The 26,737-nt window shown below is 39.2% G+C and overlaps 1 protein-coding gene across 2 annotated transcripts in view; it reads right to left on the reverse strand.

The window, feature by feature from the left end:
- Positions 1 to 25,427, reverse strand: part of gramd4b (GRAM domain containing 4b) — a 27,269-nt gene extending 1,842 nt beyond the window's left edge. Inside the window, exons 1-21 of one of the 2 annotated variants that reach the window (XM_037540613.1) lie at positions 25,114 to 25,427; positions 23,866 to 23,910; positions 20,212 to 20,419; positions 16,799 to 16,919; positions 9,745 to 9,865; positions 9,572 to 9,630; positions 8,076 to 8,211; positions 7,462 to 7,487; positions 7,216 to 7,307; positions 6,186 to 6,277; positions 5,935 to 5,983; positions 5,698 to 5,769; positions 5,568 to 5,611; positions 5,302 to 5,411; positions 4,969 to 5,123; positions 4,189 to 4,206; positions 2,126 to 2,276; positions 1,837 to 1,930; positions 1,600 to 1,690; positions 1,424 to 1,492; positions 1 to 1,341 (exon numbers count right to left, since the gene is read on the reverse strand). The exon at positions 1 to 1,341 is cut by the window's left edge and continues 1,842 nt beyond it. In XM_037540613.1, coding sequence (XP_037396510.1) covers positions 1,225 to 1,341; positions 1,424 to 1,492; positions 1,600 to 1,690; positions 1,837 to 1,930; positions 2,126 to 2,276; positions 4,189 to 4,206; positions 4,969 to 5,123; positions 5,302 to 5,411; positions 5,568 to 5,611; positions 5,698 to 5,769; positions 5,935 to 5,983; positions 6,186 to 6,277; positions 7,216 to 7,307; positions 7,462 to 7,487; positions 8,076 to 8,211; positions 9,572 to 9,630; positions 9,745 to 9,865; positions 16,799 to 16,919; positions 20,212 to 20,370 — 1,776 coding nt within the window. In that variant the 5' untranslated portion in view covers positions 20,371 to 20,419; positions 23,866 to 23,910; positions 25,114 to 25,427 and the 3' untranslated portion in view covers positions 1 to 1,224. The remainder of the gene's footprint in view (positions 1,342 to 1,423; positions 1,493 to 1,599; positions 1,691 to 1,836; positions 1,931 to 2,125; positions 2,277 to 4,188; positions 4,207 to 4,968; positions 5,124 to 5,301; positions 5,412 to 5,567; positions 5,612 to 5,697; positions 5,770 to 5,934; positions 5,984 to 6,185; positions 6,278 to 7,215; positions 7,308 to 7,461; positions 7,488 to 8,075; positions 8,212 to 9,571; positions 9,631 to 9,744; positions 9,866 to 16,798; positions 16,920 to 20,211; positions 20,420 to 23,865; positions 23,911 to 25,113) is intronic. The other variant, XM_017690255.2, reaches the window with a different exon arrangement.
- Between the last annotated feature and the right edge of the window lie 1,310 nt (positions 25,428 to 26,737).

Consider the following 26,737-nt stretch of genomic DNA (forward strand, 5'->3'; position numbering starts at 1 on the left):
TGCTTTTATATGAGGTTGTATTTACTTTACAATAACACAATTTGGAGCGAACGTTGATCACTCAGAAAAACACGTAAAGCTAAATCTACAGATAATCCAGAGAGTGCACTGTGATTAAGGTGATTGGGTTACACACATTCAAATGAAGCTAGAACTTAAATCAGGGTTTGATGAGAGATGAGCATAAAGTGAAAGGTTATGGTTTTATGTTTCCAAGCACTTCTGAAGGGCAGAGATGGGTAGATTGATACTGAAGTTCAGTATTTCTTTCTTTCTTTTGGTAATTGATCCTCAAATATATTAATACTGAGCGTTTACTTCTAGCATTTGCTAAAATAATTATTTTCTCTGAAATGGAATGTGATTTTGATGCAGAAAATCGGGAAAATTCTCTCTCCCTCCACATGTCATGAAAACATCTTACCATAAAAAAGCAGTGAAAACGGCAGAGAGAAAGCAAAATATTATAAAGCCCTAAAATAAGTAATAGTTTTAACATTGGATACCTGCAATACCAATTTTCTCTAAAGATTTCACAAAGATTTTTTGATGGTGCACAAATAGTCTTTAAAAAGCCTTTAGTACTCACTATTGGATTGAAAATCAAATGTTGCTAGCCATTCCTACAGTAGGGGGTAGCAGCTGCTATGCTCTGCAGATGTTTTAGGCTGTGGTGTCTCCCAAACATTTTATTTATCACTACTTAAAGGACTTGCCACCACAAACCGCAATGTGTCTCCCTGTGCAAGGCAAGAAGTGATACAATTCACATGAAAAAGACAGGAAGGCAGGAAGAAAGAAAAGGCTGGATTTAACACTATGTGACAAAAGACTTATGAGACTCTTAAGACTTAAGAGTTATGAGACACAAACACCGAAAACACACACACATACAAACACAAGACAAGAATCCTCTTAGAATAGCCAAGGAGAACCAGCTCCTGTTCCATAATGGCATTTCAGTGTTAGTCAGCAAATCGCTACACAAGACACAGTAAACGCCAGTGTACTAGTTGACTGTACTAGCCGAGTGTCTCATCTTTAAAACACCTTTCTAAAAATGCAGCACAGAGAGGTTATGGGAGATGGATTCCTTTTTTTCTGGCTGTCCTGGGACCTCCTATGCTGGAAGAGAAGGAGCTGAAGGAGCTGCTTACTAAAGTCTCCATGTTCAAGTGTAATTGAAGCAGGACACGTCAGTGACCAGTCATATGCTGCGTGCTTCTATGTTTCTGAGTTGGCGACTGTGATGGAAGGGGTGGAGCCGATGATCTTGGTGTACTGGCTAAAGATGGCATCGAAGGCCTCGTCTCGGTGAATCATGGCACCAAACACTAGAGGCTGATACAAAGAGCCAAAGAGGAGCAGATAAGCAGTGTGCAGATGTGCAGTTGTAACCTAAGTCTGAATGCTCGCTTCTTACCTTTTGTGTGGAAGGCGTGGCTATTGAGATTCCCATCCCAGATCCAGGTAATACTGACAAGACCTTATACTGTGATGGTAAAACGGCAGTTCAGATATTTAGGTAGTGACTGAAATTCATAACCACTGAGAAATGACAAAACAATCAACAGCATGCTCCATATTATACATCCATACTTTTTGAATATCTGTAATGTCTTGGAGTTTGATGACTTTATTTTTCTTAGAGGAGGTTGACCGGGAACTGGAGCTTTCAAAACACAGGTAACTATAGGACAAAATACAGACATCTTTTATAACAATATGCAATGTGCAAATTGAATGAATAATATATTATGTAATTATAATATTGTATAATATAAGAATTAAGAGTAGATTGTCAAGTGCATAGTGTGTAAGTACACACAGACGTACTTTTCTGTCACATAGAGGACACCATTACGTATGTAGTCAGTGGGCATTTTCCGGTCCCTGTTGATCAAGCAGCACCGCCACCCGTTCTCACACACTTATCATAACACAGACAGAAACAGACAAGTTAATATTTTAATGCAAAAAGATTTTTTTCAGATTCTTTTAAAAATTGGTTGCCTTTTGCCTTGCCATTTGTCTCATATACACTGGTAGTGTATATGAACATGCATGATGCTTATACACTAGCAGAAGAATAATTTGGCCCTTAGCTGCAATAGTATGTTCCTACCTGGTAGGGGGCGCTCATTCTCAGACAGGTTGAAGACTTCATGGAACGGGCCTCTCTTGGTGCTGTAGGCCCGCCCACTCTCTTCCTCACGACCAATGCCACTTGGCACTCCAGCTCCCAGGCTACCTCGTGCCACCACAGGCTGGATTTGCTGCAGGGAGGAGACGGACCAGGTTAAACACACATTTGAGACAGAGAAGGGCCAGACAAGCAAAGGCCCCCATGCTGATACAGGATCAGGAGTCTGCTTTTTCCCCCTTTATTACCATCCAGAGGCAGCACTGAATCCTAGATCAGCACTGAAACGCAAGAGCCCATCTGATGGGAGTTGATTTCAGGCTTCATTACACCAGTGTCAGCCAGTGAGCTAGGCAACGCTCCAGAATAGGCCTAGCCTAACACAGTGGGTCAGCAGTGGGTGAGCAGTGGCTTGGCTGCAGGTGTTGTATTGAGATGATGATGGCCACAATAGTTCCTCTCTGGCCGTCAGACATCAGCGAGGGAGGTCAGGGAGGGATGCAGTGGAATCGTGCAAAGCGCAAAGCCATGGAATCATTCAGGCACTGCTTTACTTGTTAAGCTACACCAGGCTAACAGAGTAAGACAGCACATTTCTTCAAGACAGAAACAGCTCTGTGTGCTTCAGCTGGGCTGATGAAGATTTTTACATGAAACCCAATATGTGAGACAGAGAGAAGTACATTTTATTCTGTGTATTTTTGTATCTGACATTTTGCATACATGTGCACAGTACCAAAAATATAACCATTCAAAACTAACCATATCCATCATGTTATAAGTTAGGTGTGCCCTAGCCCATTAGGCTGTCTTTTACACCTTGCTGAACATTAAGGATGTTCAACTGAAATATGCCATTTTCACTCTATACATAAAACTGGGTAATTTATTATTTTTGGGTGAGTTGGTATTAAGTGTATTTAAATGCTGCTAGTACACATATACCAAAAAGTTTTAGCATAATTTCGCATGACTCACTGTGTCAAATTACTAGCTGCTTCTGACTTTCCATGTAGCCCTTTATTTGATTCAAGTATTTGATTTATTTGATTTTTTTTTTTTTCATTAAAAAAAAATGCTGGTTTGGGCCATTAATACAAAAATAATGTTGTCTAGAAAGTACTGAAAATGTGCTAGTGTGTTTTTTGTGTTCATGTGTCCCACACGGTGTGAGTTAGGGTTTAAAAAAAAAAAAAGCAATAAAAATCTGCAAAATAAATATAAAAAAAAATTTTAAATTCACCCATCTGCCAATTTAGCTGTGAAGAAATCAGATTCAGAATCAGCCATGAACAACTGTGCAGGATGCATCCATCCTGAATACATATCCTATGTAATATTTCAAAATGGATTCAGATTTCACTTGAAACACTGTTAACACAGCAAAGAGAAACAAATGTATGATTACAGTACACAACAAAGCCCTGTAACCTTGTTCCTGTACAAATGATCTATAAGAAGCATAAATAAGCTCTGACTTACCTAATTCATCAAGGAAACATAATACTGTCAGATACCGACACCAGAAAAACCAAGTTAGTGGTTTATTTCCATGTAGCATGGACCTATGTGTAACATCCAGCAAAATACAGCTGTCTAATGGATATGTAAGGAGTTATTTTACTCAGTCTTACAAAAGGTGCTCCGACTCATGAATTTATAGACAGAGCTTGGCTGTTCTGATGTCAAAGCACTTGTTGCCCCAGCTACTGACTACTGTAGAAAAACTATTTAAATGTAACCCCTATACAAACAAACACACACACAGAGTTATGGAAGAAGAATCTAGTAACCCTCTAATGGCAATGAATCAAAAACATACTTGTAATAAATTAGCATGTAATCAGCTTTTTTTGTATTTATATTTATAATTCTGAAAAATGTCATTCTGCACTACAGTTGTAGGTTTTTGATCCATTCTCCACCAGAAATGTGTGTATTGGTCTGATTCTCTATCTGTACACATACGCACACACACGCAGGACCAGCCAGTGGTGGCAAACACAGGCACTGCGTTCAAACCAAAGGCCACACCAGATCCCTACCTTTTCATACCCAGACAGCTGAGAGAGAAAGATAACAGAGCACAAGTGTGACAGACTATTACTCCAAATAAAACCACTGGCTTCAGCTCTCTGACACACTAACCAGGCTGAGCACGTGTAAGGGAATGCCACCAATTTTCTGGAGACACGTCTGAAGTGTGCCTGTAGAAGTTACCTCACATACACTGCTGATGCCCAAGATATTGCTTAACCCCTTAAATCGACAGGACCACAAGTTTTATTACACACTTCTATAACCTAAGAATATTTTAGCCAATTTGCATTGAAGTTGCTGTAGTTACTGAACAAACAGCCTTAGTTTGTAATAAGACTGAAATGTTAAGGGGTTAACCCATTCATGATAGAGAGGTACATAAAACAGTTCCCAAAGAAAACTTTTTTTTCTAGGAGACATGTGGGTTCGCCAGTAATTTTGGACAGTAAATGAAATGGCTATATTTGTGTTATTGTGGTCCCTGGTTCCCATCACCACTATTGTAAAGGAATCTGAGGCTACATTTCTCAACAATTAAACATTTCACATCAAACCTCTCTGAATGACTTTGTTTACAGCTGCAGATATTCTGTAAAATTGGTGGACTTTCCCTTTAAATGTGACATTCCTGTATTTTTAACAAAACAAAACAAAAAAAAAACAAAGCCAATTCAGAAGATTAAAAAAAATAGTCAGAAAGTGTTGGAAGATTATAAATGCTCTTTGTGAACATATAAAGGGGAAAGGTTTTATTCACATGCACACTCACACACTCACACACTCACTCGTCTGTTGAGGGTGGCACTGTTGCGCTCTTTGAGCTGTGGGTCAGTTGGCAGGTTTTTCCATATGATGTAGGGGGTGTCGTACTTGTCCCTAAGTTTGGGGCAGCTCTTGAAGAGGAAGTCGATGATGAAGAATTTGATTCCAGCATACAGACCTGGTGTTTAAGAAAAATCAGAGCAGCTGTAAATAAACCAAATCTACATAGATTTGACCACATTAAAACGACAGTTAAATATTTCACTGGTACGTAAGATCATGATGAAATACTTCAAACTAGCTTTGGTCAAATGGCACCAAGGATGTAAAATTAAACAAATGTACACATTTCTTACCAATTATGAAGCCCAGGAGTTTGTACGGCAGCAGGCAAGAAGCAATAAATGCCATCCATAGACCAATATACAACTTCTGAGTAATCTCAGGCTGCACCCACATGAACAGACTGCAAAACAAGCATATAGAGAATGTATCTGTCTTTTTACAAAAGCTGGATAAAATTACACTTTAACAATACAATAATACTTATGCTAGGTATTTTCATAAACTACCATATGTGTAGATGTACTCGTATCTGAAACTGTACTTAAAATACACTCACTTTTTGATTTTCTCCAAGACATCTGACATCTTTCCAAACAGGTTCTGTGAAAACATACAGCTTGTGAAAATAATGCACACCTGAAGTGTGAGCTGACAGTTCTCTCTATACCTATGAAACATCTATGTACCTGTGCTTTTTGTGCCACATCTAACACTAACTGGAACTTCTCTGAAACAGTCAGGTCTTCTTTTGGAGGCTCCTGGTGAAAAAGGAAAAACTAGATTCAATCATCCAATTCCCAACCTTTTATTCCTTTGTTACAATGAAAACCAACAGCATAATTGAAGAAATCATGTCTTTTTCAGTAATAGGTGGCACACTGTTTCTAAGTATCAGTGGCATTAATATGTCTGTTCATAATTACCATTGGCTCAGACACCTCGGGCACAATACTCCACTGTATCCTCCAGCCTCTGCAACAGCAACATGGTCACATGGCATTAATGTGTAATATGCGGCTTTCTCATTACAACACTTCATTCTTGCTTGTTACTGGATAATCATAATTGTGGAACATATCACTTCAGACTGTAAAATCAGATGCAGAATGAGTGGTATGCATACATTGGTGTGTCAAGTTGAATCTGAATTGGCATGAACTGCTATTGGACTTACTTTGCTATGAGGTAATTTAAGGACAAGCGTAGAATGGCTAAAAATAGAAACATGGGAATGGCCCAGCCATGCCACACAGCATTCATATAGATCTATGGAAAAAGAGAAAAAGAGAGCGAGAGAGAGAGAGAGAACGAACATACATCAGATTAGCGCAATGAAAATTTAGACTTACTACATTTTCCTTATAGTAACACTAGTCATCAATTTCTTACTTTACGTGCACATTACTGTGCAAAAGTCAGAAACCATGCTTTATTTAAATTAAAACTACAAATAAATTCAAATTAGTGTTACAAAAAATAAATAAATAAATAAAAAAAAATCAGGAAATGTGTTTAACAGAAAATTATTTTGTGAGTAAAGTATTTCTTGAATCCACCCTTTTGCCTATTACAGTTTACAGTCTTATCAAGGGGCTTGCTTTAGTTTTAAAAGAAATCTGCAGGGATATTTTTCCACACCCCAAAGTTCAGTCTTAGAAGCAGTCTCTATTTTCTTCTTCTGACAATCCACAAAAAAGCAAACAAACTGATGCTGAGGTCTTGGATCTGAGGTGGCCAGTCTATTGCACACCAGCAGATTCTTTGTTTAGAAGCTAGACATCCTTTCAGACCCATAGTGTTAAGTCAGTTTTTTAGATTTCAAGTCAGAGTGGAGCTTGATATTCTCCACTCTCTCAAAGATGAAAGCTTTAAGTGCTGTTTATCTAATGGGGACAGTTGTGGTGGTCTACCAGGTCTTGTACAGAGTGCCATTTTCTCTAAATCATTTAATAATTTTATAAAATGTTTTTCACTTTTTTCCCCTTTAATATTCCCCTTCCTTATGCAAGTGGATTATTGTATATCCATGAATCTCCTCAGAAACATTTCCTGAAAAATGAATAACTTGTACTTGATGTCTGTTTTGAGTGGAAATTGAGTAAATTTCTTTAGCACAGTACTATAGACATCTTGCTCCCATGTACATCTACAAAAAGTGTGCTCCTAAAATACGACTGTCTCTGTGAGGAGCCTGTGTTCCTTACAATGAAAGCAATGGCTGATGTGTAGACAGAGTGCCAGCTGGATAAGGCAGATAGGTTCCTCATGAAGTTAGTGACAGGCTTAGCACCTCGTTCTGAAAACACATTCACACACAGACAGTCAGACGTTCTTCTCAAGTGCACAGGCAAAATGCTGTAATATACACGTATACATATAAAAACCACAAAGTAATTTTAGAAATTTCGGATTCCAACTATTATCGTCAGCATTGCCATGTCTGTACTTACTGAGTCGTCTCATATTTTCAGTTAATCTGTAACAAGAGCAGAAGGTGGAGATTAATTATTTACCAGAGTACCAAGAGCCAGTTAGCACTGTTGAACTACATCAGATTAAAAAGGCAGGGAAAACATCAATCTGAAAACCACCAGCAGGGGGAGGACTACAGCCTTCCTCAGTGAAACCAGGACACACACTCATATTTCTCAAGTGAATATTAGGAGTCTAAACATAGAATGCAGCGTTACATGTTAAAAGGGATTTCAGAAGGGACACCGTACACATGGGCTACCATAAGGACGTGATCTATATCAGGGGCAAGTAATTATCTGCCTGGAGGATCACACTTAAGCGGCACATTCCGAGGACTTTTAGATCTTTAATGAGCAGGGGTGACTGGAAGGACTGCCCAGTCCTAAACAATCCAAAACCAAATGTGACAAATCAGCATCTTGCAATAAAAAAAAAAAAAGAAAAAAAAAAGCGTGACAGTGTCGTCACCAGCAGCTCTGAAGTTGACAGTGACATTTAAACTGTCTCGCTGTATCTTCCCAGACCGGTCCACCCACTTTGTCTCTAAAAGCTTCATTAGCAGGGACACAGACAGTATCAGTCACTTCACCTTTTAGCACTAAGTGGCTCTTCTGTCTCTACTGTATTCTCCTCAGGTTGAAAACGAAAGTCTTCAATATACACGCCAAACCGCTCGTACAGCCACTTCCACAGTTTAGAGCTCAAAGACTCCTTCTGCTTCTCTCCTGTCACAAAACAGAAAAGTGATATCAGCGTAGAACCATTACCAAAATATAGTCCACTTGTCACACCCATCGCACACTTGTACAGCAGACAAGAAATTCACAGTTAAAGTTTTAGTGATTTGAAAACTGCACTCCTTCAAATTGCAAATTTGATATAAAAATGTGAAAACGTTTTGGCCAATTAGTCCAGGATCATTTAAACAATGTACTATTCCATAGTACAATAAATGTTATTTTAAATGTAAATGTTTTAAATTTTTTTATTTTAAATTTAAATGTTTTTTTAGCAAAGATCTTCAGACAAAAATCTGCCTATCCTAATTTGATTTCCATATCAGTGTGCATCCCTAATTAAAGCACATATACACAAAGCTCTGAGCTGCAGATGTGAATGTCAGATCTGGTATAAATTATTAGTTGAAGATTAAAGAAGACATGCAGAAAATCTTATTGTACCTTTGTTAGATCCTATAAAACAAGCACAACCCAATGCCAAAATCCAGAAAGACATTATTTCTCAACTTGGAAGCTGTAAACTGCCCTTTCTTATTAAAATGCATAGTGTTTAAAACTAATGGAGGATTAACCAAATATTAAAATATTCTGAAATTTAGGTAAATATTTTCTCTCAAAATACTGAGCTGCTGGATCAATTTAGAGATGAATGCAAAACATTTTCACTAGTGGTCTCAGGCTCTAGAACCCCACTGTGTGCAATGTACAAAAAAGATGAATGAAATCAAATGAAAACAAAATAAACCAATATGAATGCAGGGGATTTGTACAACCTCGTCAAGCAGTCCAACTGAGCGATAAACGGCTGGTCCCCTGCTAAATAATGGGTTTGTGTGTGTTTAGGTAGAGAGGTGCAATTCATCATCAAGTACACCGTCCCACTCCTCTAACCTCTGAACATCTGGCTGCATCCACAGACCATAAAACTGTAACTTCACTGTCTCACACACACACACACACACAAACAGTGACACAGTAGCCTGCTTAAAAACATTGTGCCACACAACTTTGCAGATTTCTTTCTCACCCTGCAACATGTGTGTCTGAAGTACTCCATTGTGAAGGACTGTAGATAGCTACAATCTTTACACTGCAGAGACTACAAGCAACACTTATTCGACAGTGAGGCCAGAGAGGCAAACATTTTGTGCTTAAAGGTTAATTACAGTGACACCCAGTGATCAGGCCAACAGAGGCCAGAAATAGTAACAGTCTGAACCTGATACAGCTAGAAACAGAATAAAGTAACCACCAGTGTGGATATCTAGCTTTCCTATCAGCCAAACCCAAAAAGAGTTACGGGACGCAACAGAACTCAAAGCAGTAGACACCTCCTGCAGCTTACCTGTTCCATTGACAGTAGGGCCATGTGCTTTGGGAGGCGGAGGCGGAGAGTCTTCTAGCCTATGAGTAACACATATATATTTATTACAGGATGTGACTGAACTATTGCAGAGCAGAAGTAATCGACTTTGCTGGGAAATATACAAAGCATGATAAAAGATAAAATGGGCCTACCTGGTTTTGAGAATTTCGTTCATCTTTTGTTCAAGGTCGACTCTTTTTGAGCGCTCCTTCTCCAGCTCCTGCTTCAGTGTCTCAACATTTGTCTCCTCTCGAAGTTTCCTCAGCTCCTCCTCTGTGGAAAACAGAACAGCACAGTACAGGGACATGGCCAGGAAATGATGAGGGAATTCCTGACACGATTTCAAAACAGTGCCATGCAAATTACACTTCAATGGATAATTTCAACTTCACGTGTGAGAAGAAAAGGTGGTATACTGCAGTGGTTCTCAACCTGGGGTTCACCAAGCAGCGAACCTCGCTACATACTGCTGCTATCAGAATTCCTGAGTTGCGAAACGAGTCACTGCCCATGTCATTTTAATTGTAATAAAAGTGAAAATAGTTATTCTTTCATTTATTTATAGTCAGCAATGCCATGCTCTTCAGTGCATTTAGTGACTGATAAGTGATAACTCTTGACCTGGAACTTACTAGGAACAGCAACAGAGGAAGCATGGTTTTACAACAAAAGTAGATTGCAGAGCCATCTTCCAGTGCTATGAAGTCTATATCATCTATATGGAGAAATGTAAATAAGTTTGCTCTAGTGCGTTTAGTTTAGAAGTCAAGAGCAAGGGGGTTAGAGACCACAGACTAGATTTTGTCAGGGTACCACTTGAGAACCACTGGTTATTTGGAATCTGTTCAAAGTGAATATACCTGAAAGTCAACTTGCTTCCAGCGTCAACTTGTGTACAACTCTAAATTCTCTTGAGCCTAAATGTCTCTTCAAATCTCCATCAACCGGCATCATGTTTGTTTCAGAGTAAACTCCTTCATGGACTGTGTTTAGGCTATGTTTATACAGCCAGTCAACTCTAATTCTCTTCTCACAAAACCAATATGCATCAGACATTTTACTTCAAGACAAGGACATTTAAACAGATCCATTCAATTTCATACACTTTCAACTTCGTGAAGAACACACAGCTGCAATCAAGTAAGGCAAAAAGAAATCTGCTGTCCAAAATTACAACCTGCTCTGAGTACAGCCTACTTCCTCAAACTACACCTGCTTCAAGGTTACCTGGAAAACAAGACCACCCTCATCTATAATTCACACCTGGCTCAGCCTCGGCCAGTGGCACGTCCTCATCGTAAAGACCCCCTGGTGCTTAGTCAAGGACAGGTGCAATGGAGGAGACACCTGAGCCCTGTGCAATGAGGAAGACTCTGGCAGCCCACAGCAAAGCTTCAAATGTATACATATTTGAACAGCAGCTCACAATATTACACAATACTATACTAATTTTTATAGGCAAAGCATTCCAGTGCTCACTAATTCCGGTTATCCTAGATCAGTGATGTGGTTCCATGCTGGACTTGTTTAGTAGTGTTGATCTTGCTAGAGGTTGGCTGAGCTGCTGAAGTAATAATCTAATCTGTTTACCTGTCCACATAATAGAACTCACAGTGTAGCGCTATAATCGGTTCTGAGGACTACAGACGCAAATCCATCACTGATTAATTGGTGCTCAGGTGAAATGAGAAAGGCTGACAGTTCCACCAGTGATAAAGCCAGGCGAGTCAGAGCCTGAAGCTGACTTAATCAAATGTTATCATTTAGTCGAGAAGTGACTAAACCTGGGACTGGGCAATATGACAAGATATACCGTTATTGTGGTAAGTTATGTCACAGTACAATACAATACGCTTTTCTGAACATATTGCATATATAGTCAGCACTAGTAGAACACTGACCAACAGCATATTTCATTATAAAGAGAGAAAAATTTGTCCTGTTTAACTGGATTTAGTGCAACATGATATGCCAAATATTGGATTAAAAACTACGTATTCACAGTTTTTGACAGTATTTTTAAATGTAGCACTACTAGTTATTTTTAACTGGTTCCAACGGATCAAATAAATATCGTGACATTACATATCATGAAGATTTCTTGAAGTATCGCAATATTTATTTTTGCCATTTTACTCACCTCTAACTTAACCCCTTAAAAAGCCATGACCAAATGACAGATCCATAGTTTTATTACATGTTACCTAAGAATAACTCAGAAAATTTGCATTAGTCCATTAAATAACATAGTAGTCATTAAATAACATGCCTTAGTATGTAATATGCGACTTCAATTGAAAAATAGTGGTCCTGGAGATCCACAACACAGCACAGTTATGTGTTTCAGTCAGATGTTAGAAATGGAGAACAGTGACAGCCCTGTAACAAGGCTCTGAAGAAAAAAATAAAATGCACGTTAATACATCTGTTACAAGCCTCAAATGCCATGAACATGGAATGCCTTTTTCAAGCTTCCAATGTTCATGTTTAATATAGAAAGGGCAAAAAAATTTTCATGTGGTTCCCACAGAGGAGCTTGCAGAAATTATAATCAGAAATTAGATCACAGTCACTGCATTTGTATATTGTAGACTACTGCAACATTGGCACTGCAAAGGGCAATATCACAATGATGCTTAACGATCATATATTGTGCAGCCATAATGCCTTTTGTGATAACATCAGGTGTGTTGAATCAGAAAAAGGTCAAAGATTCTGGTTTTAGATGTAACTCAAACCCTGCTACTCCACCAGCTGTGACTTCTGATCAAGCATCCAATCCATCTGTACGCGCACCAAATAAAGTGCCACTGAATCACAGCCAAAAACATGAGCATCATGTTCAAGTGAGACTATTCAAAAGTAAGACCCCATTCCATGTGGGGACACTGCAGACCCATTAAAAATGCTGGGACATTGCGTCTGGGGAAGCTCTACTGACCCACAGCATACTGCAGTATATGGCACATCAGTGGGACAGGCTCTTTGGTCCCAGAAATGCAAACCACAGCAATATTGTCATTTGCTGGCAGATTTTGGTCCCTGCAAGAGCAGAGATACAAGATTTCTTCAGGTGTGCTGGAAGGAAAATGTTTAAACATGCATGACTTCTCAATAACAACACTTATTAAAATTAAATTTACACAAAGGCTAATGATTTCAAACCAGATAAAACTTTGTTCATTCACTCATTGATTTGACAGAGGTGCTGCATCTGCTATCTTGGCTGGTAATCTGTATTCCTGCCAGACACACATTTAACCTTATGGGCTTGTGTTTCACTGAGGACAGGGAACTGTTACCCTGACAGGCAGAAGTGCCAGCACTGCGACACTGCCTATGACACACACGCCCTCGAAACAGTAACAGCTTGTAAATATTGAGCAGGCCAGTGATGTGAGTTAGCTCCTGACTGGAATAAAAGATCAGATTCTTCTGCTTCTAACACCGGAAGCCTAACAGCTCCTGTTGCCATGTAAGCTCATCTGCCAAACCCAGTACCAGAGAGGGTTGGGCTAAAGCCAGTCCTAATCCAACTCATGGAAGAGCTTAATTTGCACTTTTGATAGCAGGCAATTAGGAAGATTATGATATAATACTGTTATTGTATTAAATTATGTTATGATAAGCTTTTCTGAGGAGTGTGGATATGATTAGTACTTCCAGAACACCAAGTAACTGTACATTTCACCAAAATGCAGTTTAGAAGATTCAGTAGGGCTGTCCAAGCTGTGTATAGTGGTTTAGAGAACACATTCGTTGATTCCAGGTGTTGAGAAGAAAATAATTGTAGGAGTATAAAAAAAAATCATTGAACACTTAGTTTAAGAGTATTTTGTATTTTTAAATGTTGCACTATTACTGCAATGCGTCTCTTTCAACTTATCAAACCTAAAAAAATTAATATAGTGATACATAGAGTTTCGAAAAAATGTCAAGTCCTGTGTTGAGGGTTAAGTTATCCAAATAATTGATCATGCATTTGCATTTGTCTTCACTACCCAATGACTCTAAAGAAAGATTTTTTTTCCATTTGAAAAGTTATGGCTATGTGAGAGGATTATTTCTTTTAATAATTCAAAAATTATTCATTAATGCTCTATGGGTTTGAGGTTAAGATGATGTTGTTGCTAGACACTTCCACTTCACAATAACAATAGCACTTACAGTTGACTCGGGCAGATCTAGCAGGTCAGCAATATCAAGAAATCACTTGGAGCAAAGGTGGCATTCTATGACAGTGCCGTGTTTAAAGTCAGTGAGCTCTTCAATACAATCAATTCTACTGCCATTTGTCTGAGGTGATTACATCGCTCATGCACGCTTGATTTTATACATCTGTTAGCAATGGGTGTGGCTGAAACTGACTGATCAGGGGACGTGTACACATACTTTTGGCAAACACCCAAACTCATTGATCAGGGAAGGGGTCCACATACTTTTAGGCCATATAGTGTTTACACAGTCAATCATTCCAACTTTTCTGTGATGGTAACTGCTCGCTCTCATTCATACAGCTTGTGTATTCTAGTTGCAGTGGAGACTTTTGAGGGGAACTGTAGTTTTCCAGTTCGCTATTGTATTGTATAGTTACATATAGTTAGCTATAGTTAACATACAGTGTGCAAGGAGCTAGGCTTAAGCCTGGAGATGATTTATTGTGTTCGCAAGATTTATTTTTGCTATTTTTCTCATCCCTGCTGAACAATAAACTTTATGAATTAGCGGCAACAGCATAGATCCCCTGGAAATGAGTGGACTGCTAAAAGAATAAGGATAAATGGCCCTGTTGTGTTCAACACTCATAACACAGGTGTTAATCTGATCTCTCAAGTTAGGACTTGTCTCCTTATCTCCCATGACACTTAAAATAAACTGACACTGCTGCAGTCTCTCTTGCAAACAACCTGTCCTGTACTGGCAGCAGCTATCAGCCTGCGCTCTCAGAGCGACTGATGTACACCATGCAGCTTTGGAGCATGCATGAAAAGATGCTAATGAATGACCCAATTGCTTATGCAGTTAAACGAGTCGGACAAAAGCCCTTCTAACCAGACGACAACGTCCCCTCACACTGTGTGCATGAGCAGCCATGCCTGTCTTTGCCAAACGAACATGGTAAGAATGGCTGTGAGAACAAAAAGCCAAGTCCCGTGACTGAGCACTTCGTGGAAAAAGTGGCAGTTTTCCCAGAACGTTTCCATTGAAGCTAACAACCATTGTGCCAAAAAAAACGGAATTTTACCATAAGCAAGTCATCTGCTCTTTCCAAAGTAACTGAACATTCATTAATTTATGCTTTATGTACAAATGCAAAGAGTTGAACCAACAAGGGTGTGAAAGGGGGAGCTTAACAGCCTAAGTAATTCCCACAAACAAGGGTGGGGTAAAGGCAAACTTCTTGTTTAGCCAGTCCTGCTCTCACTGAAGCCAGATACTATTATTATATGTAAAAAAAAGCCTGCTTGCTTTTCATCATGGGTGATTTAATGATGTTCAGCTATGGAGCTGAGTAAACTAATTTCCAAAGAAGCTGCTGTATGGCCCAACAAGAGCAAGGAGCAGTCTAATCATATAATTGACTTACATTAATGTTAGTTACTATTACATGCCCTTTTTAGGCTAAACACACCTGAAAGTAGCTTGTAACAGACTTCATCAAATAGTATTTTACCATGTCATTTTCCTTTAATAAAATATTACAGTGAAAAAGAAAAGACTGACCTACAACACAAAGATACATCCCTAACTAAGATGTTCAGGTAAGCTTTCCTAATTGCAGCTTAAGCCTGATACAGGACTAAATTACAATGTTAATGATAGTCCTCCTTTAACGAAATCAAGACAAGGTCTTATCTGTTTCTGGGAAATCTTACCCATCTTTCCCTCTGGGAAATCTTACCTTTTTTGCTGGATTATCAACACAGTGGCTTCTTGATAACTGTGAAACAGGTATATATATCCCCATCATTCTAGTAAAATACTCCTCCACAGCAAACATCACTCATAGCTTTGAGGTTGCAATGCTAAATTTTCAGAACAAAACAGAGTCAAAGACCCCCAGCAGTTCATCAATAACAGTCTTTCTTCTAAATGGAGAGGCTTGTGTTGTGTAACAGCCTATTAATAAGGCTTGCCTAGATTTACAGGCAGCAGGCAGCAATATGAAAGGCCTAGTGTGGCCTTTGCAGCTTTATCGTTCAACAGAGCCACACACACAGTCTAAATTTAGAACCAGCTGGCCTCTTGACATGTCTAATGTATGATGAGCCATAAAAGTATCACAAATCAAAACGCAGACCTGTGGTACAGAACTCCTTATGTTTTATCAGGTGTTAAACATTTGAGAGGTCAAAAGGAACTAAACTATTAGCTTAAACAGAGAATGAATATGTAACTGTGTGTGTGTGTATCGGCCATTTAACCAGTGAAGGGCTAATCTCCACACTAATGGAAAGGTGATACAGGTCACACAGCTTAGCCACACACACAGTGAATAAGTGAATTACGCTTGCTCAGACCCTACTGAGGGTGATTGCATTCCACTGCTAGAGGGGACAAACACAGGAAGATTTACACTGAGATAAGACCAGCAACACACACACACACACACACACAGGCTGCAGTTATGGTGCTGGGTGAAGCTTTCAATGCCAACTCTGCATTCATGAGCATGATATTTTAATGATCTGGATGACAGCTGGATCAATTAACTGAACTGCTTTGCGACCACTGAAATGTTGTATTGGCCTAACAGATCTGAATACTCAAGTATTTTGTGACCCCCTCACATAATCACAGGTGGAAATGCCACCTCTTTTTTCTCCCATTCTTTAATATTTAAACAGTTGAACAGCAGGTTTAAACTTGACAGGACAAACTTGACAACTGTTTATTTCAACAAAATCAAAACAGGTTTTAGAGCTGCATCAGAGAAGACGCTCTGTAACTACCACAAGATCATCACCTTTACGTCGAGTTTAACAGTCTGTAAACTGTTGTTTAGGACAGCCTGACTGACTTGGCCACTGGAAACCATTATTTGGTAAAAGTTTGAAAGTTTGAAAGTGGTCTCAGGTTGACAGACCTACCAAAAAGTTCTTATACAACCAGATTTCATATTTGGCCACAAAACAATGAGGGTGCAACCTTCAGTGCAGAGCTCCAGTTACTGCAGTGTAAAAGTGATGCTGAAATAGTACTTACGAAGGAAGTGCTTCTCCAATAAGGCAATCTCAAGGTGACCTTTGACTTCATTAAGCCTGTCCGACTCAGTTCTCTGGTAGTCCTGGATGGCAGCAGCCATGCTGATGGACCCTGGGCCAGCCTGAACACACAAAGTAAGACAGACAGAGTAAGAAACTAAGGTTATATACTGCAGGTATGCATTCAAAACACACCAAGGGAGCAAGAGGCAGTGACAACTGAACACGCCTTCGGTAAACAGGATAGTTGAGTCTATAAACTGGGTCTAGGTGAGAAAACATTTTAGGACCTCTTAATGTATTTGCAAAAGACTCGTCAAAGATCAACATCTACAGTGAAAAACAATTAAATTTCCATGACAAAAGCACAATATTAATGGAGATGCATTTACTAAATCTTAGCATTTTCACATAAAACAAGGATCTCCCAGATGCAGAATAGACCAATTTTACAGTAGCATCACATTTTACAGTTGCTTCAATGCTCAACAGGTTCTGTCTCCTCCTTCAGATAATTGATTCTCCATTACGACTCAGTACATCAGCCGTGCAGTCAGCACGTCGTTGCTCTGGCTCTATGACTCCAGCCTGGCCAGGACATTAAACCATCATGTTCCTGGAAGTACAACATTACCAATATTCTGCAGAACAAGGCTGAGGTCACCAATCAAAGGCCCCAGCGGGAGCCGTATCCAGGGTAACTGGTGCCAAAGCAGCCGCCCTTCAGAAGCTCATAGAGACACAACCAATCTGTCAATTGATCTCACTAGCAATGAAAAGCAAAGCAAAGAGAGTGTTTCATGGGTTTCATCGCTTCCCCCATACTATCATATTTGACCAGACAAAACATTTAACTAAAAAAAAAGTATGAAAATAAAAAAGCATGCAAAAAAAAACAAAAAAAAACCACAATAGTGGAGGCAAATATAGAAAAAGGAATTATTAGTTCTCACAGCCATTCAAAATATGCAAACACAACATGACCATCTTACCCTGTATTAATAAAACAGGAGCCCTCTCAGCAAGAAGCTGGTCTTAACTCCAACAAGAAGAGGCAGGACAAACCAAAAATAATCAAGACATCACACAGACATGGCCAAGAGTCTCTTGAAAATTCTCTTATTACTATGTGACGACGCGTAAAGAAGCTTATTAGCCGTTTCAGTAAGCTATTTCTGTTGAGCCTGTTCGGCAGCCTCAAAAGCTGCCCTGGGTGGAGTCAACCCTACCTCCTTTATTTTTTCAGCTCTACACTGCATTACGAGCATTTGGAGTGTCTTAACAGATTACCTGACATGTCCAGTCATCTTTTGGCACAGCATGCATCTCAGGCTATTATGTAGAAATAAATATATTATTCATAAACTTCCCAGATGTGCATGTAAAAGAGTGAAATACTCTGTCAAGAAATATATAAAGTTGTGATTTCTCCAAAAAGGCCCAGTAAACCAGATACAGTCATGAGAATTGTGTCACCATAATCAATAACCTGAACTACTTCTTCTTTCGGCTGCTCCCTTTAGGGGTCGCCACAGCGGATCATCTGCCTCCATCTTGCCCTATCCACTGCCTCCTCTACTTTTACACCAACCATCTCCATGTCCATCTTCACTACATCCATAAACCTTCTCTGAGGTCTACCTCTTCTCCTTCTACCCGGCAGCTCCATCTCCAACATTCTTTGACCAATATATCCACTATTCCTCCTCAACACATGTCCAAACCATCTCAACCTGGCCTCTCTGGCTTTATCTCCAAACTGCTCCACCTTCACTGTCCCTCTGATCTGCTCATTTCTAATCTTGTCCATCCTTGTCACTCCCAACGAAAATCTAATCAATAACCTGAACAATGTTCGTTTTCCTGTTAAATGTGATGCATGACCAACAGAGGGCTCCATTCAGGGGGCAAATATCAGCCAAGGCAAATATGTGCCAAGATCAGGATTAAAATGGAAACTTCCATTAAAGCTTAATTTGAGTATGGCAAATTGTCCCAGAGAGAACAATACACATATTTAGTTCAGCATCAATTTGAGATGATGAAGCAACAGAGTCACTCTGAACTTATTTTAACCAGCATCATGTAATAAGCATAATAACCAGCATAATATGTAGCAGAGTTTTAAATGAATTCTCAGTCTCATTCAGGCTCTAGTGTCACATCAGAGTCTCATGAATAATTTTGAAACTAGGTTCTAGAAGTGAGTAATTCTGCTCCTGTCAGTCTAATAACCCTCTAACTCTCAGGGGCCTCAGCACTTTGATAAGCCGAGGTAGGTGTGAATGTAGAAGGTTGGTGTAAAAGTCAAAATACTCTTTACCAGAAGAAAAGCTGTCTAACGACCTTTAACAGTGGTTGACCATGTAACCCTGCACATCTTTTCTGCAGCTGCTCTACTTTTATCTCATCAGGCAGTATTTTTGCATAGTTTGCCAAGCCTGACTTACCCAGCTACAGACCGTCAGAGTTATTAAACCTTATAGGACAGCAACACATTAAAATACAGATTATACTGTGCTCAGCACAGAGCTGACAGCACAGAAACAGTGAATTTAAATTTTAATTTATGTAATACAATTTAAATAATACGTTTAATTTATAATATGTTTACCTTGTCTAACACCTTGCCTTCCACAGGTCTTAATCAACCCTCTTGCAAGAGGTTAGCATTCATGGCAGAATAAAGGTGACACTGATGTTCTGTTACAGTACACCAAATTTGTGACAATGAAGCTGAAACTTTGAAGTCTGTATAAAATATACTGTGTGCAATTTCAGTATTCAGCCTCCCAATTACAAACAGATATTCTCTAGGATTAGAGATTGTAATAATCTGATACAATCTGATCAGTATTGGGCAGATACCATCAGAAAATCCTGTAACATATCCAGCCCAAAACAGCTGATGTGATGTTAGCTATGTATTTATTTTAGTAAAGTATTAGTGTCTGAGCATGAGATCTACTTTTAAAGGCTCATCTTTGGTGCTTCAATTGACAACAGCTAATGTTAAAGCTTTTAAAGAAGATATTGGGAAGGTATCATTCGATATTTAAAGTTTCAAAATTGGCACTGGAAAAAAAAAGTAGTGTTATGACATCTCAAACTAGGATCGATATAGTTTATACTTTGTGTTAGTAAGAAAGTGATTTTAAAATTGTGGTAGATATGCAACACTTTTAAAAGTCACACACTCAGTGTTTGTTACATTAAATCATATACCTGAGGGCAATAAAATATTGTTTAGTAATTAGTCTTCCTTCAGCCTGTATATTCAGTGCTGGACAAAGCCAATATTACACTAATTGACTGCACATAATACACCAAAATGCATCTGGCTTACTACCATGCAAAAAGACAAATTTTAAATTTCTCTAAGTAAAACCTACTTAACGTTAAAAAGTTACTTACAGGGTCACGCAGTTCCTCTGCATCTTTGAGGGACACGCGAGGTTTCATCAAGAGGTCATCATTACATTCGCTATCCGACGCATTGGGCGACTCAGCAAGGTCCAAGAACTCATCTCGCTTCTGTCCTCGGAACCTTATCTTGTCCAGTCGCTTTAGCATCTTCAGTACCCAGTTTTGTGTTTTTATCTTAGCATGGTGGATGGCAACTCTGCAGCGACAAAAAAGGAAACCTGGAAATAAGTCTCACTGATAACAGAGTACAATAAATGTATGAATGTAAAGTTAAGTCTGATGACAGGGAAGAGGAGTAAGACACATTTATTTAAAAAAACAAAAGTAAAAATGGGTGCAGCCTCAGTATCAGAATTCCTCTGGCAATACATGCGTTTACTCAGTGTATGTTCTTATCACACTTGAATAAATGAACTGTCAGATAAAGACACACCTATGAATAGAGGACAGAAAATACCAAGCCTATCCTAGGAGAAACTAACCCCCTGAACAAGAGAGCCCATTAAGAGCATGACAAAGACCTCCTCTCTTGGCAAACTGAGTTCACAGCACTAGAGGAATTCATAGCTAGCAGGCAGCCTCACTCTCACAATGAGAGCCACTCTTAGCACCAGAGTTTGAGGCCTGTGAACTGGACTGGTTTGCCTCAGTTACTGGGAAAAGCTGCACCAGGAAGAGAGGCTCCTGTAATGTACAGTATGATTAGTGTTGTGCCAGGGCTCCATGAGCAGCCAGGGCTCATAGCACCACTGTGTGCCTTTTGCTGTCCACTGCTGAGCTGGATGGCTTTGCTATGGGCTGACTATAGCATGGCTATTCTACAGCTGATGGGGTAAGCGAGGCACAAATGTTGACATGCGATTTGAGTATTAAAATTTTCTGTATTCTGTTATATTTAATAACATCAGTAAAACTAACAACATTTACAAAATTATTGAATTCTGAAGTATAGTCTACTGTCACTTTCCCGGGAAATATTATATTCATGTTGTTAATTTTAAAATCATTAGAGTTTCATGTGTAACACAACTGAAAAATTTTCTGCAATTTTTCTGTTTTAGCCAAATTTGTTAAAAATCTAAAAGGAGATTCAGTGTACTGTGGATTTACTGTTGAACTGTTACTCTTTCTTAAATTTGAGATACCTGTTTAAGAAGTTATTCAAAAAGACCGTTTTTTCTTTTATGACAATGTACATTTCTGTTACACTGTTGACAAAAAATATTGGGAATTATTATCCAAATAAGTCTACATTCATCTTAAACATAGAACAGACCTTTTTATATTTTAACTAAAAAGGCTACTGATTCACATAAATAACTCAGCATCTATGAATTTACTGCTGTGACAAGCTCATGCACAACATGACCTAAAAACAACTAAAAAAAATCTAAAAGAAGAATTATCATAGTTTTTTGTCATGATCAATTTAAGAACTGAACAAAAAATGCACATACATCTGCTTTGTACCGGTCATTCTTATTTTGAGTATATTTTCATAGTTTCAAAGCTGTGGGACACCATTTACAACCACAGTAGTAGAATGACCTAGTGGCTTCATAAACATACAACAAAAAACAGGTTTCTTCACTCTATGTGAGAGTCAGAATACTCATTGAGCTACGTACTGTACATTATCCTAGACCCTTTCAAGTGTGTTCACTGCATAAAAATGTAAGAGCCCTTGAGCAGGTCCAATTTTTTAATTCTCACATTGATAAACTACACACTATTCCTTCCAAGCTATCGGAAGGAAAATATTATATTCCTGAATAATTGTTAGTAGCTATTGGATAACTTTAAGATTTAAGATTAATACCTAAAATAAGTCTAAAGCTTAAAGGGTTAATAAATGCTGCTGCATCAATTATGCAAACAGGCCTTGCAGTTCCCCAAGCTTAAAGGCTGGGTTTACAAGTTTGGCCCTTTTTCTCTAGAGGGTAGAATATTCCTAATGAGAGAGCAAAGGCTGCATTTTCCAGACGTTTCCAGGTTACATTTCAGCAACTTCAGAAAACGTTGCAACATAAATCCACACGCGGCTTTGCTTAGATCTGTCACGTCGGTGTCGGCAATTGCAGCAGCACATGTATTGCTGGATTAACAGTTGAAAAAAACAGTTGAAACTCCTTTTGGGAGCCAAAAGCCCCCACAGAGTAGAAAACACTGCTGCTCTGCCAATCCACTATTCAGTGCAGTCGCTTGACCTCAGAGCAAACAAAAGCCAGTCTGGGAACAAAGCATGTGAAACTGCGCTCTGAAACTCCAAAGCTTCGGCTGCGTTTCCATTCTCCTTCTTGTGAAAATGACAGGACCCAGGCCTCAGCCTCAGCCTCCTCATTCACTAACAACCTACACTTGGAATTTCATGAATGAGGAAAGAGCTTGGTGACAGGCAGAAACTACTGGGATTTGTTTATGATGGGCTTCCTCTACAGATTAGTCAAAGGAAAGACGTACAGAAAACAGTGAAGAATAGAATAGTGATAGTGATAAAAATAGAACAGCCAGTAAAACATGTGCTGTCAGGGGAAAAAAAGAACATAGCCTATCATTAGAGAGGACCAGATTCACTCACAGGCCAATTAAATAAGTCACAATTTCCAATTAAATAATAAAAAAAAATATTTCCCACAAAGCTAAAAAATGGGTTAAAATATGTTCCCTCGTGATATGCATGAAGAACTTTTCCCTGAGCTCTTGAAGGTAAAACGAATTAACTAAAAAAAAAAAAGACCTGTTAAGGTCCTAAAGCCTAGCACAGCCCATGCTGGCAACAATAAAGTATGGGCTATGCTAGGCTTTAGGTGGAGTTATAGTCAAGACATTTTTAACTGGGAGTCACAAAAAGGATTCTTAAGCATTTATGAAAGTTTGATATTTGTTACAATAATGGGCAACATCACATGGGAAAAGAAGCATTTTGGAATGGAACATAGTTGTATAGGAACATAATGGAAGCACCAAGTTGCATAGTCAGGTGAGCCTATTTGATGGAAATCAACAAGGTGTTGAATTTCCATGGTTTATTGATGAATGCCACTCTTTCAGCTATGACCTGTTCCAGCTATTAGAACATCACAGTCCAGTGTAACCTTCAAGACTGCCTAAAACCTTACATTTGTAATTAAGAACTGAGCTACTCATTCTTTTTAGATTACTTTGCAAATACAGATGCTTTAAAACAAACTCACAATTGTGTAATAACTCAATCTGCCCACTACTACTGCGACATTAGCAAGCAATCTCTAACCAACTATTTCTTATCCAGTTAACGCATTAGAGGACTTTCTCCCTTGCACCTTATTTCAATCGTGGGTTGTTATTCATTGGTAAGTCATGCCTCTTATTTTTTTAAATGGTTGCTTCCATGTGCATCTCTTTGCCATCATAAATCAGTTCTACTTCCTCCCATCATGGTGTCCCAAATCCACATTTCATATTACATTATGTTTACGGTGCATTATTAGAAGTTATCATCTACTGACTGTTCTTGAAACTGATCTCGAAGCCCGAAGACTGCTGGGATGGATGATTACCCATAATTTGTATGCCATGTCATCTTGATCAATTTAAGTCCAAAATTACACATAATGCTACAAGTGTAGTTACTTGGCTAAGAAAAAAAAAAAACATACTCACCAGCACTTGGATCATGAGAGTTTGGTCCTTTGCCCATTAGACTCCCTAAAAGCAGATGATCAGAAATCAGTGACAGTGACGAGCTCCAAAAATCAAGCTGCTTTACGTGTTAAAATACAGGCAGTCCTCCAGTCCCTTGAAATGATTTGGGAATAGGCAGTGTACATTACCAGAGTTAGACTCTCGTGGTTTCTTACTTTTCTAAATCCATTCATAATGGACTCTCTGTACAAAGTGCATACAAAATGTCAATGAAAGGCTGCAGATGATAAACAACATCAATTTTTCATTTGCTGTAGCATTCAAATGATGGCCGCTCCTTTTATGTTAGTGAGTGCTTAGTGGAAAAATACTTCATCACACTACCACCAGCTGCCTCTGTTGCACACTACAGATAAATACACACAAGCTGTTTACTTTGCATCTGAACTGGCTTTTTGACACACATTGTTCTTATGTTGAACCACAGCTGTTACTGCTACGAAGTGAAGTTTGGATTTCCCCATAAATAAATAAATAAATAAATACATACATAAATAAATACATAAAGAAAAAGAAAGAAAGAAAACAACAAAGGCATGCCTCAGTAACTGAAAAATGTGGTGCTGTCAATACTGTAGTAAGTGAGGCCTTGACCCGAAATGGCACTGCCCACTGTGCAACAGCTTCTGGGTCGATGTAATAATCTCGTCACCAAAAACTCCCTTTATATAGCCAGCGTACTGTAGGACTAGGATAATAGTAATATTTCAGCAGGCTATATAAACAACTAAATAAATAACATAATATTGTTTGGATTATGCGAATGCCTTAATTAATCCAAAACCCAAACAAACACAGGCCAAAACAGCATATCAAAAGAGCACATCATCATTACTGCACACAGCATGTAACGTTATAGTATACTATGTGGTTTTGGACGCAGCCAGAGTGACTGGCATTATAAAGGATAATATATAATATATATAATATAGGAAAGTTTTCTCGTTTTCTACAAACCACTGCTGGTTGCAGTCTTGTCCCACCCGCATAAGTCAATATAAACGTTTAAAAAACATCACTATCCGACAGCTATCGGTGAGACAAGCACACGACAGAAGGAAGCAATGCACAGAGCAGCGCTCGCTATAACAAACGCACCGGAGCGCAGGAGCCCCTGAATCAACACTTAAACAGAGCTAGCCGCACACGGCCGGTCTGCCATGTGTGAGACCATTGAATTGAGGAGATATGAAGTTTCTCACTCACCCTGCTCGCAATTCGAAGTGGAGTTTCATTAACGGGAGCGTCGCCCCTCTTCCTCCTCTTCACCGCCGTCTGCTGCTGCTGCTGTCAGACCACCGAACAACAACCACCACCAGACCCGCGCCCCTGCTCGCTCCAACGCAAACACTCAACTCAAAACGCGATCCCCGACACACGCAGGCGTGCACTTCCCCGCTGGACAGTAGTGCAGGGCCGCATGGCAGCTGCTGAAAATCTCCGCGATGGTGTGTTTCAGGCTTCTGTTGATTTTCAGAGACGCCGAGACGCTTGATTCCCACACCAGGAAATGTCGTCAGTGACAGCGACGGGTGGTCTTAAAGGAACCGCAATTGGAGCTGGTTTCAGCATGTTCGAAAGTACGAAAGTACGAAAGTTAGAACATGTTTGTTGCGTTTTTAATGACTAAGTTAGGAGTTTCACGTAAGTCACATTGATACCTAGCCGGTTTGCGTCCCAAAAATGAATGTTTACGTTGACTCTATTAGCCTAGTTTAGCTAGGTTAGCTAACGTTAGCTACTGTTAATTCCCACCTTCCCCCAGCAGGTGGCCAAAACTAACGACAGAAACAAAAAAACACGAAAAAAGGTTGTTGCTAACGTTACATTTTCAGTTCGCTGGGTTAACAAAGCTAAATAAACTATTAACATATTCAAGTAACCGCTATTTGTGTGCTAAAATGTAATTTTTAACTCCATTTCAGCAAACACGAAGTTACCGTAACGTGCAGAGCTCTGGTTCTGTTCAGTGCCGATTCTGAAACGTATTTTTACGTTATGGCAATGTTGGAGTCGTTACGGCAGTTGGCCAGAAACCGTTATTTATGAAAATGTAAAATTTCGTTGCAGGTTTGGATATCAAGAGGAAATATCATACGAAATAAATATTTAAGACTAGCTTATAAGTTTTTTTTTTCGATTCTAGTCAGTTTCTTCAACAGTGTTGTTTCCCCTCATCCAGTCCGGACTCTTTGCTGTAGTTTCGTGTCTGTTGAATGAAGGGCCCGTCGAGCTGATTTCTCGGGTGAAATGATTACAGGAGGCAATAGAACACGAGACAGTGTGGTATCGCGAAATATCGCCTTCAGCTCGTGCCTGCGACCAAATCACAGCCGTGATGTAATACACACAACCTTAAGTGTTCTGTGGCTTTTATACAACAGTTAAATAAATAAAGTAAGAAACTAATAAATTGGGCAGGGAACGTGTCATTTAATATGCTTAATTTTAGCAATTACTTCCGTCAAATTAAAGTTCCCAAGCAGCTTGTCGCTAACGTTAGCTACATCATTCGTTATGTAACGTTACATTCGCTGCACAGCCGGCAGTTAGCTCTCCAGCTCCTAACACTAAATTCCCAAATTGTCATTCCTGCTGAGCAGCTTTATTATTATTATTATTATTATTATTATTGCTGCAATTGTGCTTCAGTCCTATTTGGTCGGTTCATTTCTGGCTGATTCCAGGTTGTTTAGCTGTTGTTGCTTCTGTCGCGGCTGCCGATTGAAAAGCTGCTCAGTGGCAATGACAGTTTGGGAATTTAGTGTAGTCTCATCTTCAGAGTCTGACCAAATCGGCTGTCGGTCAAATGTGATCTTGGAAGTGTCCA

The sequence above is a fragment of the Pygocentrus nattereri genome, chromosome 8 (assembly GCF_015220715.1).
Source record: "Pygocentrus nattereri isolate fPygNat1 chromosome 8, fPygNat1.pri, whole genome shotgun sequence".
Lineage (NCBI taxonomy): Eukaryota > Metazoa > Chordata > Actinopteri > Characiformes > Serrasalmidae > Pygocentrus > Pygocentrus nattereri.